At 36.2% G+C, this 15097-nt stretch overlaps 1 protein-coding gene across 2 annotated transcripts in view; it reads left to right on the top strand.

The window, feature by feature from the left end:
* The window catches only part of DCDC1 (doublecortin domain containing 1), a 484783-nt gene that overhangs the window by 242328 nt on the left and 227358 nt on the right, over positions 1–15097 (top strand). For both annotated transcript variants that reach the window (XM_058688531.1, XM_058688532.1), the window contains 3 exons: positions 6014–6115; positions 9306–9469; positions 12536–12661. In XM_058688531.1, the coding sequence (XP_058544514.1) occupies positions 6014–6115; positions 9306–9469; positions 12536–12661 (392 nt within the window). The remainder of the gene's footprint in view (positions 1–6013; positions 6116–9305; positions 9470–12535; positions 12662–15097) is intronic.

Raw genomic sequence — 15097 nt, 5'->3', positions numbered from 1 at the left:
AACCTTTGTGAGACTTCCCTGTAAAATGTGTGGTTGCTTTGAGTATTGAGTAATTTCTGTGTGTCACTGTGCGCCATGCACTCCGGATTGCCGTGCATGTGTGTAATGGGTGCGGTGCCACACCACCAGAGTCCCCTCTTCGGGACTGAGATATCCACCCCTCAGCTGCCACAACTATATCCTTATTGGGCGGTTGCCCTCTGTGTAAAGGAGCTGCCATCTCCCAAGACTAGGCCTTCATCCTGGGGGCAGGATGCAGCCAACATCTGGTTCGCGCACAGAGCAAAGGCTGATTGCTCCCTTGCCTCAATTCTGGCCTATGCTGAAGGGCCGGCCATTCTAGCTCTAGGGCTCCCACCAGAGGCCTCTGTTGCAACTGCATCACACTCACCTTCACCTGCCCCTTCCTGCTTTCCTCACTCCCTCAGCTGTGCTGCTTCCCAGAAGGCTCCCCAGTAAAATTCCTGTGAGTAAATCTTGGTCTCAGAGTCTGCATCCTGTGGATCACAATTTAAGCCAATGTGTAAGTTAACCTTGTTTCAACATATTTAATTATATCCACTGAAATATGCCAAGTACTTTTGTGTGGCTATTTTATATTCCTTTTCTTCACTGGACCTCTAGCAGTAAATCCTGTTACTGTACAGCCTCCCAACTTTTAGCAACACACTGCAGTGTCATTTTCTTATTATTGCCTCTTGACAGCATTGTATCCTGAGGTATTTTGAAGCCTAGGTGTTTGGCCTTCCACTCACGCACAGAAGAGCTTCCTGGGTGGTCTGCCCAGCAGTTATGGACAGTTTGGGAACCTGCTGTTCCCCCACAGCTAGCTCTTAACCAGACTTATAGTATTAAAGGGTGGATAATGGCACTGAAGTAGGCCTTATACAAGTCCTTAAATAGGTATGATAAATGATGCTGGGCAAACCTGTCAAAGAACCACATTAGGTCAAAATTCATTCAGGTCATCTTTCCCCATAAAAGTGGAAGGTTTTTTTAGTCACTGTCTCTATAAAATCTTCACAGTAAATAAAAAGTCTTTTACTACTTCATTGGTATTTTTATGCCTTCACAAATACTACATATGAACAGTTATATTTAGTTTGGTTTCTATCCATAGACACAGACATCATATTCAGAAATATTAGCTTAACAACAAATTTTATTTCCCAACCCTGCTAATATACAAGTAAGCAAGTAAAATTACTCAGGAATGAACAAGAGAAATGGACCATTTCTTACCATGTCCATTGTTGCTACTCTGGTTTGAACCACCATCATCCATCCACCCTTCAGATTACTGTTGCTCTCTATAGTCTACTCTCTGCCCAGGAGCCACAATGATCCTTTTAAGTTAGATCTTGTTCTTGTTCTGTTCCAAACCTTCCAAAGAGTCCCCATTTCTCTTCCAATCCCTTAACCCTCTGACTTCATGTTACTTACTCTCCCTCTCTTACCACTCTGCTCCAATAACACCAGTCTTCTTGCAGTTCCCAGAACACACTGGACACATTCCTGCCTTAGTTTCTTTGCTCAAGCAGTTCCGCCTGCCTGCAATCCTCTTCTCCCAGCCTATCTGCTTGATTAACTCTCTCCCCACCAACTCTTGACTCAGATCTTTCCTCTCTTGAAGGCCTGTTCTGGTCACCTGCTTCATATGGTGTTCACCACACCCTTTGCCCTCCCTTATCCCAGGCCCTATATCCCCTTCCCTTTATTAGATGCCACTTAGCACCTTCTAACACTCTCAGAGGTGCATTTACCACACAGCTAATGAAAATTAAGCTTCAGGGTCCCTGCTTTGTGTAGGCCCCTTTCAAAACCCTAGAAGAAACATTAGCAATGAGTACACATGGCCACATGTTTCTGTAAAATTTGCAAATATATTTTAACTGTAACTGGTTGAGACCATTGCCCATTCCTAGTCCAACTTCCTCTCGATCAAGAGTTCTCTTGTATCAAGTAGTGTTGAGGTGGCAGCAGGCATTTTTGAGGTCTGGCTGGAGAAAATTGAGTGGAGATACATTTAGTTTGAATGTAGTGGGATGTAATTAGTGTTTTACAATCACTTCCCTGTATGGTTAAGTTAGCACTAACCATTCTGATATGGAAAGAGTTCCCAGGAAGATGGCCACTACCTGCTGGCCATTGAGTGTATTGCTTTCTGACTATGGACTAGAGTGCTTGGCATCAAAAGTGTATGGGTGGTGGAGGAGAAACATGGTGGGAAAATAATAAAGCCAACTATTTGTAGGAAATTCTTCCACATTTTATAGCTTATATTTTAAAGAACTATGATCAAGGTTTTCCCAAATGTGACATCAATCCTAAACATTTTTATGAAATGTCCAACAAAGTTGTGAAGCTGAGAGATTTTTCCAAACAAATAGTATTTTTTTTGATTAACCATGCTAGAGGGAAGAATCATCTTCCTATTCTCCTTATAGAAAATGTTACCAAATGACCATATGAAGAGATGATCAAAGACAATTCAGCCAAAATATGTGTGTTGGGTAGTTAATTAATGGAAATATTTTGTAATGGTTTTTGCTATATGTGAGCTTTTTAGTGTGTGTAAATTGTTGTGATTTTTTTTCTCTCATTTTAAGTGAATATCTTTTATCTAGTTTTACGTTTGTAATTTTGCATTCTTTTTGTTAAAGAAGGCCCACCAGTTGTATTGAAGGTCCACCAAGCTTATACGGTTTGGTGGGCCTTCTTTAACAGAAAGAATGAACAAACAGCTTTTACAGGACCTGAATGTACCCTGACCATGCTATGTGATTTCCTTACTTATTTTGTTCCTCAAAAGCAGGAATCTTAGTTCACTGGTGTATCTTAAGCACCTGAGCAGTGCTCGGCACATGGTAGGTACTCAGTAAATATTCGTTGAGTGAATAAATTGATCAACAATATTACAATAAGACATTGGTGTGGGACACTTGGGTGGCTCAGTTGGTTGAGACACCAACTCTTAATTTTAGCTCAGGTAATGATCCGAGGGTCATGGGATCGAGCCCCACAGTGGGCTCTGCTCTGAGCATGGGGCCTGCTTAAGATTTTCTCTTTCCCTCCCTCTGCTCCTACCCAACCCACACGCATGCATGCACACACACTCTCTCAAAATAAATAAATAAACTTAAAAAAGGAAACATTGGTGTTAATCTAATTTAATCCTTCTTAACAAAAGTTAATATTGACATGACAGAAAGTACAAAGACTGTCGTTCATGGAAAACACTCCTTAAAACTTTTTATTTGTTGTAACTAGTCACAGAAGTAAATTCTTATTCATAGGTATTTTCTTCAGTAGTCATTAGCTACCATGCCTTTTGAGAGGATCTGGATCACTTTTTTTTTTTTTTAAAGGTTCTATTATTTTTCTCCTTAGGACCCAAGACTCGCCTCAGCTAGCTTTTTCCATCATCCCACTCCAATGGTAGGAATTTAATTTTAGAGCTGTCAAGAGGTGAGGCCATGCAGAGAGCCACTGGGAAGCCAATACAGCGGTCGGTATTTCTTAAGCCAATGATCAGGCAGCAGTAAAATAAAAGTAGACTATTTTTTTTTATTTTTCTATAGCTAGTCAATCACAGAAACTCTGCTTAGAAAGCTATCTTTGTTTAGACATTGAACAATAGAAGTAAAAATACTTCTCATACAAAGGAAGAGAAAAAAATATAATAATTAGATTTTAGAAAAATGGGCATAGTAATAAAGATCTTAAAAATGAGAGGTAGGCCTTAGGAAAAGCAGAATCTCATAAAATTTCAGCTTAGGGAATTTTAGTTTTTATAAAAATGCAGAAAACAGTACATTACACAAGTGACTAATTGTCACACTGGCAGTTAGCTTTTTTAGTGTGTGTAAATTGTTGTGAAAGGCTTCTTTCACTTAAACACCTAAAATTTTATTTAAACGCTAAAATTTTTTTTTTAATGCCTTTATAGAGATTTTGGAGACTAGAGCCTTTATTTTTTTTACACTTCTATTTTTACATTTATTTATTTATTTTTGAGAGACAGAGAGAGTCAGAGCACAAGTGGGGGATGGGCAGAGAGAGAAGGAGACACAGAATCCGAAACAGGCTCCAGGCTCCAGGCTCCAAGCTGTCAGCACAGAGTCCGACCTGGGGCTCGAACTCATAAACCATGAGTTCATGACCTGAGCTGAAGTCGGACGCTCAACCTACTGAGCTACCCAGGTGCCCTATTTTTTTTTTTTTTTTTTACACTTCTAGACCTAGAAGGGCAGACTTCTTACTGGTAGTAAAGAAAGCAGTGAGCTACTGAAGGTCTTAGATGTTGGCCAATTCCTATTTGCTCTCGCAGTTTGGCAGTTCGCTATTCTAGAGCATTAATTTTCTGTACTCTGATTTCACGTCTAGCAAGTCTTGACAAAGGAATGTCAATAAGTCCCCCAAACTGAACTTTTGTCAACACTAACCTTGCAGAATGATGCTATAGGGTGTGGGATATCAATGTACCAAGGCTGACAGCTGCATTATCTCCACTGGACTATCAGCACAGTGAAAAGCACTGAGTAGAAAAAAACCCACTTGAACATTATTACTCATATAATATTATGAGTATATAAATAAATATATAAAATATATATATATTTATATATATAAATATATAAATAATAGAAATAATTATATAAATATATATTTATATATAAATAAATAAATAATTATATAAATATATATAATAAATATATACATATTTATTTATAAATATATATTTATATATAAAATAAATTTTATATATAAAAAAGTATATATATATGTATATATATATATATATATATATATTTTTTTTTTTTTTTTGCTAAAGCCTAAGGAAGTGCTATTGATTCACATTATTTCCCAAACTAGGCTTGGACTAATTAAATAACTCTCAAACTGTCTCGAAAGCAAAATCGATGGTTTTCTTTCCTTTTAAATAAGGTATTTTCCTAAATTATCTTCTCTGGAAATAGCACTAGAGATAAATAAAATGACTACTCTGATGTGATAGGTGTATCAGAAAGGGAAGAAGAGAAATTTAGAGAAAAAATGAAATAAGAAAGGATTTAAATTATTCAGGCCTCCTTGGCCTGCTTCTGTTCTTAAGAGCCTGGTGAATGGATTGGCATACCCCATGTGGGTCCTCAACATGGTCAGAGGATGGTGTTTATTCTAGTGGATCCCCCCCGTGTGAACTGGTTTGTTTGGCTACTTTTGACCAGAATATTTGCTAGCATTTTTTTCCCAGTAAGTGTTGCATAATGCAATGTGAAGAATTTTATCTCTGTTCTCAACAACTTGTTGTGCATGTGCACTTAAAATGGATGGCTTTCATTGTACTGTCATGCAATAAATCTGTCAGGTTGAATTTCCTTTTAGTAAGTCAGAAGATGAACTGAACACTTATATATTTTATTATTTTAATTTTTTTAAGATTTTTATTTTTAAGTAATCTCTACACCCAAGATGGGGCTTCAACTCCCAACCCCAAGATCATGAGTCACGTGCTCTACTGAGTGAGTCAGCCAGGCACCCCATGAGCACTGATATATTGTAAATATAAATCAAAGATCCCTCACGTAATTGTGGCTTTATGTTTTTCAAAAGAATTAAATAAAGTGGTTAATTTGTTGCTAACTGACCTTTCTTTGGTGCTTGTCCCATTTAAGCATCCAGTGCAGTGAGTGATTTCTCCTTTAATGTCCCCACGTTTCCTTCTATTTTAAAATGGTAGGGAATGCCAGTCAGGTTAAAGATACTGAAACTGAAAGGAGGAACAAGGGACGTTCTTATACTCTTCTAGTCCTGTTGATTTTCATTGCCAGTTACTTGCACATGTTCATAGAAACAGTCCTTGCCTTGCACAGTTCCCATATGCAGGACTGTCAGCCGACACCATATCGTGCAAAGCCGGGAAAGCTTACCTTTATATATGTATGTATGAACATATGCACGAATGTGTATGTGCATGTATTTATTTTTAATTTTGAATGTGCTTATTTCTCAGATATTTGAAAATGGTAAAGACACTGGAGAGATCTCTGTTTGTATCAGCAAAAAAGACCTGGAGTCCAATAGCCCAACACAAACTGGTGATATGTTGGAAAAAGTGAGTTTACTGACTGGCTGTTTGTGGCTATATGTGTCTCTCAAGTTACTTGCAGTTAATTTAGACAATTACATCTTTAAAATTGTTTTGGGGAGATTAATCATTTGCTGCTCTGTAAAAATAGATAGTCTCAAGCTTGACTTTTGAATTTCTTAGGCTCTCAGCTTTAAAACAGCATTAACTCTTGGTCTCATACTTAACAGTATCTTAACCTTCATTCTGCCTGTAGTTGGAAATCTGTCTACACTGTACTCTGGGATTGCCCTCTTGTTTACACTTTGAAAGGAAGTGACATGATATTCAGTGGAGGGTATGTTCTGGGTTGAGGGTATTTCTAAGCCCTAAACCGTAAGCAACTAGCATATAGTTAGTCTTCTCCTGTGCTCATTGCAGGTATGTCCAGATGGTTTATCTTAGGCACTCTTACCTTTGCTTATTTTCCAGACAATTGGGATGTTTCTCGGGCAGAACCAATATGTTCAGGGTCTTTATTTTGGGTCTTTGTCTTGCATAAAAGGACACTGAATACCCTGTTGTTTACAAATTAGGGTTATGCACCCAAGCATACACCAGTGTTTTGGGCTCTGTTCCTTGGCCTTTGTTTATAAACTTGCTCCTTTCCCTTCAGTTCAGCACCCTCTGACTTAATCTCTCCATGGTGGTATCCATTACCTGGCCTTTACAGTCAATCACAGGAGTTGTATAGATTTTCATCTCATCTGATCATTGGCTGGACCCAGAAGAGATAGGAAACTCTACCTGGATTGATTAGAGAGAGAAGGATCAAGAGCCTTGGTTGGTTTCTTTTTACCTTCACATCTCTGACTATATAAATCAACATTGTATAAAAGACTTCCTAGAATCCTCTACCTATTTTCCCTCTTATTTGTATTAGAAAATTTTACTTTTTGGTTTACATTAAAATTGAAGTCAGTATTTATGTTATCTTATATAGGAAGATATTATTTTATAGAAAGTTTTTGTGTTGGCTTATTGCACATTGAAACTGACCTATGCTTTGCTTTATATGCAAGTAATTCTAGGGGAAAAACTTGAATTAGGGGCACTATAAAGCTCTTTGTTAGGGAGATTCCCTTGTGGTACCCAAGGATGACTATTCCCTTGGCACGCACTTGTCTCAATCATTAGCCTAAGATGTTTCACACTCTTCTCAGGTCCTTGAACAAATTCTTATCTTATAAAGACTTGGTGATGATAGCTTTAAAGATAAATGGGTGAAGATTATCGCAACTTTTGGTTGCCATGACCCTGCCCTAGCCAATGACCTAGAGATGAAAGGCACTGAGGCCCTGACCTCCTGTAGGCTGTTGAATGCTCATCTTTGAACACCTAAAATTCAGTCTGTCACCAAGTTGAGAAAATAGAAATTGCAATGCTTTTCCTGTGAAAATGAATTTGGTTAAGTGGTCAGGTGTTCATATGCTCCTGCCACATACTCCTATTCTCTGTGTACATATTTCTTTCTTGGATCAGGCCTTAAATCTTTTATATCTTTCCCCTTTACAAAAAAAGGATGACACTTTCAAAGCAAAATCACTGTGATTTAAAAGATGATCAGCATTACATGTTTCCTGAAATAATAGCAACTCGACCAAAAATAAGCTCAAGGGCTGAGATCACACAGAAATAAATGTAGGGCTTTGTAAAAACAATCTATAGAATTCAAAATATGTTTGTGGTTTCAACGAACAAAGCCAAAAACAATACAGAGTTTTATTGTTCTATCACCTTCCCTAATCATTATTTTTAATTCAAAGGACTTGATTAGGCTGGATGAGAAACATTAACTTCAATGAAATGAAAAATGTGTCATTGTTTTCAGCCTTTCTGATGCTTAAGGGTAAAAATCTGGTCAACATAGAGGCGATGAAAACAATGGAGAGCTGATGAAGTTAGAGATGCGGTTATTTATCTCTAATTACAACAAAGCCTAAGTCTTAGGTGTTCTATAAATATGGTTGCTGATCAAAGAAAATATTTTACCCGGACAAGACTTTATAGCCAATAGGTGAGGAAACCTGGGGTATAAGGCAGGATCGCAACTTTGCCTTCTTTCGTCTAAGCTTCGGCATTTAGCTTCTCAATACACCTTCAATGCGAATTAATAGAAAGACCAAAAACCACCCTGAACAGCAGCTAGGCAAGAAAAGGCCACAAATATATCTGCCTCCCTGCCGAGATTACAGAGTAACAAGAAACTGAGAGACATAAGAACTGACAAGGGAGAGAAGAAAAGGAAGCCTGTGACAGAAGGCTCCAGGGAGAATAGAATGATGGATAGTGTGGGGTGCAGAGCAGGAAAGAGCTTAAACATTCAAACAAAGTTGATGGGTAAGGAAAAATGTCCTTTAAAATTCCATGTGCAACACAGTTAGTTAGAATTACTTTCATTTAAAGTGTGCCTTAAATTAGAAATATCTTGATAATTTAGCAACCCGGAGCGTACGACAGAAGCAAACATTGACAATGCTATTATTTAAAATGTAAAATGGCAGCATTTCATACTTCACATTTCAATTATGGCTTACTCACAACTTGAAAACATTTTCATAATTGAAGCAGCTCACAAGCTTTTGCAAGGCTCTTAATTAAACTACATTCAAGAAGGGTTCGTCTAAGTGAATCAACATAGCCTGAAAACCATGTTTATTTCTGCAATGCTGTAAGTGGTGACTTGTTCTACCATTGGTTACCCGAGGTTAGTTGGGAAGGGGCAGGTTGTTGGTTGTAAACCTGAACATGCTCTGGAAGGAGCCTAACAAAATGTGCAGCTCACACAAGAAAAGCATAACCCTTATCAAAGAGGACTGTTACCATGTGTAGAAGCTAACTGCTCTTTCTGTAAGACTGTCACATCTGCTTTCATTCCCTGTGCCAAAGGGTCAGAGCTCAATCACAAGCCTGTGGCACCCCCTGCTGGTTAAAAGCCCCTGCTCATTTTGTTACTTTACACTGAGCTAAATATTGCCATCATTTCACACCTCTTTTAACATTCTATATGAATTTAATTATCATTTGTTTGGATTCATTTGTTACAGAGTACAGACAGTTTATTATATATGTTCACATTTTACATTATTTCCTCTTCTTCTTCTTCTTCTTCTTCTTCTTCTTCTTCTCCTTCTCCTTCTCCTTCTCCTTCTTCTTCATTATTTCCCCCCCCCACCAGTTACTTCTCAAGATCCATCAGAGGCTTCAAGGATCTCCCACCAACCCACTAGGCCTCAATTTTTCTTCAATCCGGCTTTTTGATGAGCATGGTCAAGAAATTAAGAATCCACTTTTGCTGAAGAATGAACAAAAAATTTGGGTCTCTTACGGTAAAGCATACAGGTAGGAACAAGGTGTTTATTTTCTGTCTGTCCTCAATCTTTCCAGGGGCAAGCTAATTTAAAAGGGGAGTTGAGAAGCCAAGTACTACCCTTTGTGAATTTTTTTTTTTTGAAATTCTGCATTCCAATAAAATTTCCGGGGTGTTTTTTGTGAGACAGTATTGTTTGTGAGATATGACATCTCTCTCTCTCTCTCTCCTTCTCTCTCTCTCCCTCTCTCTCTCTCTCTCTCTCTGACTTTCTGTCTTAATGCCTTGTCATAGTTCTTGAAGTCTGCCTGTCAGCACAGCAAGCGGGATTTGTTCATGTCTGAGTAGTCACCTTAATGATAGCAGATGGAAACGCCACGGGGGGCCCAAGCCCATCACACTGTCATTGTCGCACACTGCCCTGACCTGCTTCCACTCCTCTATTTTTTTGTCCCTTTTTAAAGGAGAAATGGATGGTAATTGAAAAGGATCTTAAGCAAGATTTATGAAGCTGTGGACAACATGATTCCCCACTATCTCTCTATGTTTTCACAAATAAAGTCTTAACCTTTTAAGCACCAATGACAGGACAGCTAAAGATAAATTGGTAAAGCTTGTAAGCCCTATCCTATCAAAGTTATATTCCTCAAAAGCGCCTTACATTATCCCACAATAATTACTGGTTATTGCTGAGCATTGTGTAAATTTTTGTAGATTGGTAAATTCCTGCATAAAATTATCTGTGTTTCTGGAAAAAGAAAAAGGCTGCAGTCTACAGGCACTGATGAGCTGGGCTGTTGTGTGGAATATCTTAGAAATTTATGCATATTTTGACAGGACACATCCAGATGAACTCTGAAACTGCTTGTCAGGAAACTTAAACACACTTTTCTGCCTATTTAAAAAAAATTTTAAGCCTTTACTTATTTGAATAAGGGAAATAGAGGAAAATAATTTTTCCTATCAGGTGTAATTGATCATATATTAATTATAATAACAATAGCGTAGACAGACTAGGAGCTGATTGGGTTTGCTATATATTCTAATAGTCAAAATTGCAAATACTGAAGTAAATCTACCCAGAAATTCATGAAGGTTTTGGAAGAAGTTGGTTGCATTAGTTGTGGGTAGCATATTATAAAATTCTATTTCTTCTCTCCTAGTAGAGTAAAATTAAAATGCTTAATAACTTCTTATGCTGTGTAGTGTATAGAATTAAAAATATATGTAAGGAATGATGTTTTCTTCCACAGACAGATTTCAAAATATAATTTAATTACACATTAGAATTGTTTTTTACAATGATAGAACAGCGATGAATTTTATAGTGTCCAGGATTCTTGAATAATTTAGCAAGCTCTTCCAATGACAAGGAAAGGCTTTACTAAAATGTATGTCTAATAATTTCTTCTTAAGTAGTATTATTAAACTGAAAACAATGACTAATTGTGGTGTTTTTAATGATGTTTGTTATCTTGATAAGATCAACCAGCACACTTGTCCTTGGTTAATTGAATCATATTCTTAGAATAACTAGTAAAATTCTAAGTATCTAGAATACCCTAAAATCACCTGAGGATGGTAGCTGGAAGAACTCATAAGTGTATATTTGTTTATATGTCATTGTTATTTTAATAGGATAATATTTTTTTCTGGTTTTGATCCCAATATAAAGCACTAGGGAACAATTGTAGCATTGTGCTACTATTGGAATTTCTAAAATTTATGTCTAAAAGTTATTTCCTAGATCTAGTTTGAAATATATTAAGACAATGTGCAATATGTACTAAGTAAATGAAATTCATTTTTAGACAGTAATTCTAATGTGTCTAATGTATGTTGATATGTGGAGTTAGTTTGCTGATTTATAAAAAGATGATTTTGCCAGTATCTGCTTTTATTTTGAGTCTTGTAATTATTTTTTTCTCCCAATTTTTATTTTGGACAAGATGCAGTCTACAGAAAACTTGAAAAATAGTACAATGAATACATATATATCCTTCACCTGGGTTCACGAGTTTAAAAAGTTGCCACATTAGTTTTAACCTTTTATATCTCCCTTCTCTCTCTTTTGAGAGGTTTGAGATTATTTCCAGACAACCATTAAAGTTTCACTCATAAATGCTCCCACTCATGTAACTGAAGAATAATACAATGTTCTTTTATGTCACCACATAGTAATAACTAGAACAGTCAGCAATTATGTAATTCATCTAATATGCAATCTATGTTTAATCTAGCCAAAATGTGCTTTAGAGTTTTTTGTGGTCCAGGATCCCAATAAGATTCATGCATAGCATCTAGTTATTTTCTCTAGTTCTCTTTAATCTAGAATATTCTCTCACCTTTGTTTTGCTTTTCATGACATTAAATTTTTTTTTTTTTTTTTAAGAGTTCAGGCACTATTCTTGTAGGATGTCCCACATTCTGGATTTATCTGCATGTTTTCTCACGATTAGATTCAATTTAAACATTTTTGACAACCCTACACAGGTGATGTGGTTGAGTCCTATAATTATGAAGTTAAATATCAAGTCTTTGTCACCAATTGAGACAAAAATGGCTCATGGATGACATAATGCCAGTTGCCATTGTTTTTATTTGAGATGTTTCTCATTTGATTTTAATTCTCTTATAATTAAATTACTCTAAAACAAAATAACTAACAGTATGTAATATGAAAAATGAAATCAGCCTAGCATTTAGTGTGCTTATAAAAAATAGTAGTTCATAGCCAAATATTAAGAATTCATTTAATTATCTTCTCCAGAGAATATTAATGGTGTGTTGCATTGTGTGAACGATAATTGCTTGTTTTTCTCAACTAAATACTTTGCTTTTATTATTGAAATTATTTTTAAAAATTACATGTGTTGCAACTGTCCTTGACATATTATCAATCAGCCAAATAAACTAAAATGTGCATTTCAAGTATCAGCATAAGATATCAACTGTAGTGCTTTATAATAGGAAATTCACTTTTCTGGACTTTATTACTCACTGATATTATAGGTTTTATTGTTTACTTGTGCTCAAATTTCAGTGTTTGTATACTTTTGCAGATCACTTTGATGTTTTTTTTTTTTTCCATTTTTCAGATCTCCACTAAACCCTGTTTTGAGTCTGACCTTTGACCAGGTGACTGCATTTGACAGAGATGGCATTACAGTTGCATATAAAACCTTCTTGGATCCTAATGCTGTTCTGCTACCTGGATGTGACAAGTAAATTAACATGTGCTGGTTAAAGTAATCTGTATTACCTAATTCAGATTTCCCAGAGTGAGAGATTGAAACACTTGAAAGACGTTCTCTAATTGTCTTAATAAGCAATTGTGTATTTTTTTGACTTATTTCATGATGTAATGAGCTCACGTCTAAAAAGACTTATCTCTAACTTTTATTAAGTTTTAAAAAACCATATGAAGCAATGAGCAGACTATAGTTTCTGCTTTGCAGAGGTAACAATTTTATTTGAAATGTAAAAACTGTTTTTAGTGGTTTCTAAATTAAGAGTTTTGAATGGAATCATTAAAATATTAAATAATATGTTTTCTTGTGGGAGTGTTCATATTTAAGCATCTCATTTGATGATGATGAGAACAGAAGCAATTGAGAACAGAAGCAATATGCTAGAGAAATGGTGGGGTGGTGGCAACACAGAAGGTAGAAGATTTGAGCTTCTAGCCCCATCTCTGTTCATGATTGTACATGGGCAGGTGGGTGTCAGCTTCTTATCTATAAATAATAAAACCCAGTATTTACTAAGTGTTGACCACAGTTCTAAATGAATTGGGTAAGGATTTATTTAATCCTCAAAACAATTATTTTAATACCATCATTACCTTATCTCACTATTACTCCATTTTATAGAGACAGAAACTGAGGCACAGAGAGGCAGAGTAATTTGTCCATTCACACATTGGTACATGGTAGAGCCAGGATTCTAAAACAGATTGTCTTTTTTAAGAACTGTGGGCTTGGGGTGGCTCGGTTTGGTGACAGATTCTTGATTTTGGCTCAAGTCATGATCTCATGTTTCATGTGATTGAGCCCCACACTGGGCTCTGTGCTGGTCGTGCTGGTATTCTCTCTCTCCCCCCCACCCCGCCCTTTCTCTGTTCATGCTGTCTCTCTAAATAAATAAATAAACATTAAAAAAAAAAAAAAAAAGAACTGAGGGCTTACCCACTGTCTAGCACTGTCAATAGAACTTGCTATGATGATAGAAGCATATGTTGTAATTATTGAGCACTTAAAATGTCACTAATGTGACTGAATTTTTAATTTTGTTTAAATTATACTGATTAAAAATGTTTAATATTTATTTATTTGTTTTGAGAAGGGAGGGGCAGAGAAAGAGGGGAGAGAGGAGAGAGAGAATACCAAGTGGGCTCCATGCTATCAGCACAGAGCCTGATGCAGAGCTTGATCCCACAAACCGTGAAATCATGACCTGAGCTGAAACCAAGAGTCCTATGCTTAACTGACTGAGCCACCCAGGTGCCCCTAAATTATACTAATTCTAATTTAAATAGGTATATATGATGAGTGGCTATTGTATTTGACACTGATAGTGTGTTAGATTAGGTGATCTCTCTGTAAGGTCCCATCTATATTTTATATTTTGTAATTTAACAAATTATAGTGTCCTTAATATACAGGTGAAAAGGTTATAGAGGGAAAATCCAGAGAACCAGAAGCAGTCTGATGAGGTCACTCGATCCAGCTAGTGTCAACCTACTGCCAAACATGTCTACAAAGATGAATTCTTTGGTCTTCTTTGGTTGTTTAAACAATTCTATCCCCCAGTGACTGCCTGCATTTTCCAGGCAAGATTAGAATCTGTTTTGTCTTCTTTTTCTTTATAGATAGAAAATAACATATCAGCATTTCTTTTTATAGGCATTTCCATTTATAAGAAGATTTATTTCTTGTGCCACAATCTTTCCCCAAGCTACTAAATTTGCCCAGACCCTTTCCCTTCAAGTTTTAGCAAGGAGTTTAATTTTTAATTCATGTATTCCTTCTTAATTTCCCTTCCCTGGGTGCAATGAGTACTGTTTTATTGAGTGGTTTTTAAGTTAGATCTAGGTCACTAAGCATAACAATATGAAACTGCCCTTTCTGAAAGCAAGCTTATTTGAAGACAATTTACATAATTTTTGGATTCCATTTGAATTTTCTTTCTATACTCTAATGTGCATTATTTGAAATCTTAATAATCATACTCTAATTTATAGTTCTCAGGGTATTGGAAAGAATACTATTAACAGCCCCAGAACTGGTTTCTGTTGAATAACATGCTATGTGATGTATCTTAAAATATCAGTGTTGAGCCTGATAATTTTCTTTAGAATTAGGTTTGGTTTACTTTTAAAATAAGAATGGCTGAAGTAAGAATGAAACCCAGTTACTCCAGTTTGTGGCTTGTCCATGTGCTCATTAGACTGTGTTGCCTCTTAAGACTGTCTAAAAATTACCAAAATAATATGCTTTACACATCCACGCTAAGTATAAAAAAATCTGTTATTATTCATAGTCCATTGTATTTAGAATCAAATTTAACAGTGAAGATGGTGCCCACTGTGAGCGATTCTGTAAGATTAAAAATCATTTTTTTTATTTCTCTGTTCTATTAATCATTAATTAGGCATGGGA

This window comes from Neofelis nebulosa, chromosome 10 (assembly GCF_028018385.1).
Source record: "Neofelis nebulosa isolate mNeoNeb1 chromosome 10, mNeoNeb1.pri, whole genome shotgun sequence".
NCBI lineage: Eukaryota > Metazoa > Chordata > Mammalia > Carnivora > Felidae > Neofelis > Neofelis nebulosa.
Note: the sequence above shows the minus strand (reverse complement) of the source record. Positions and strands in the feature narration are given on the sequence as shown.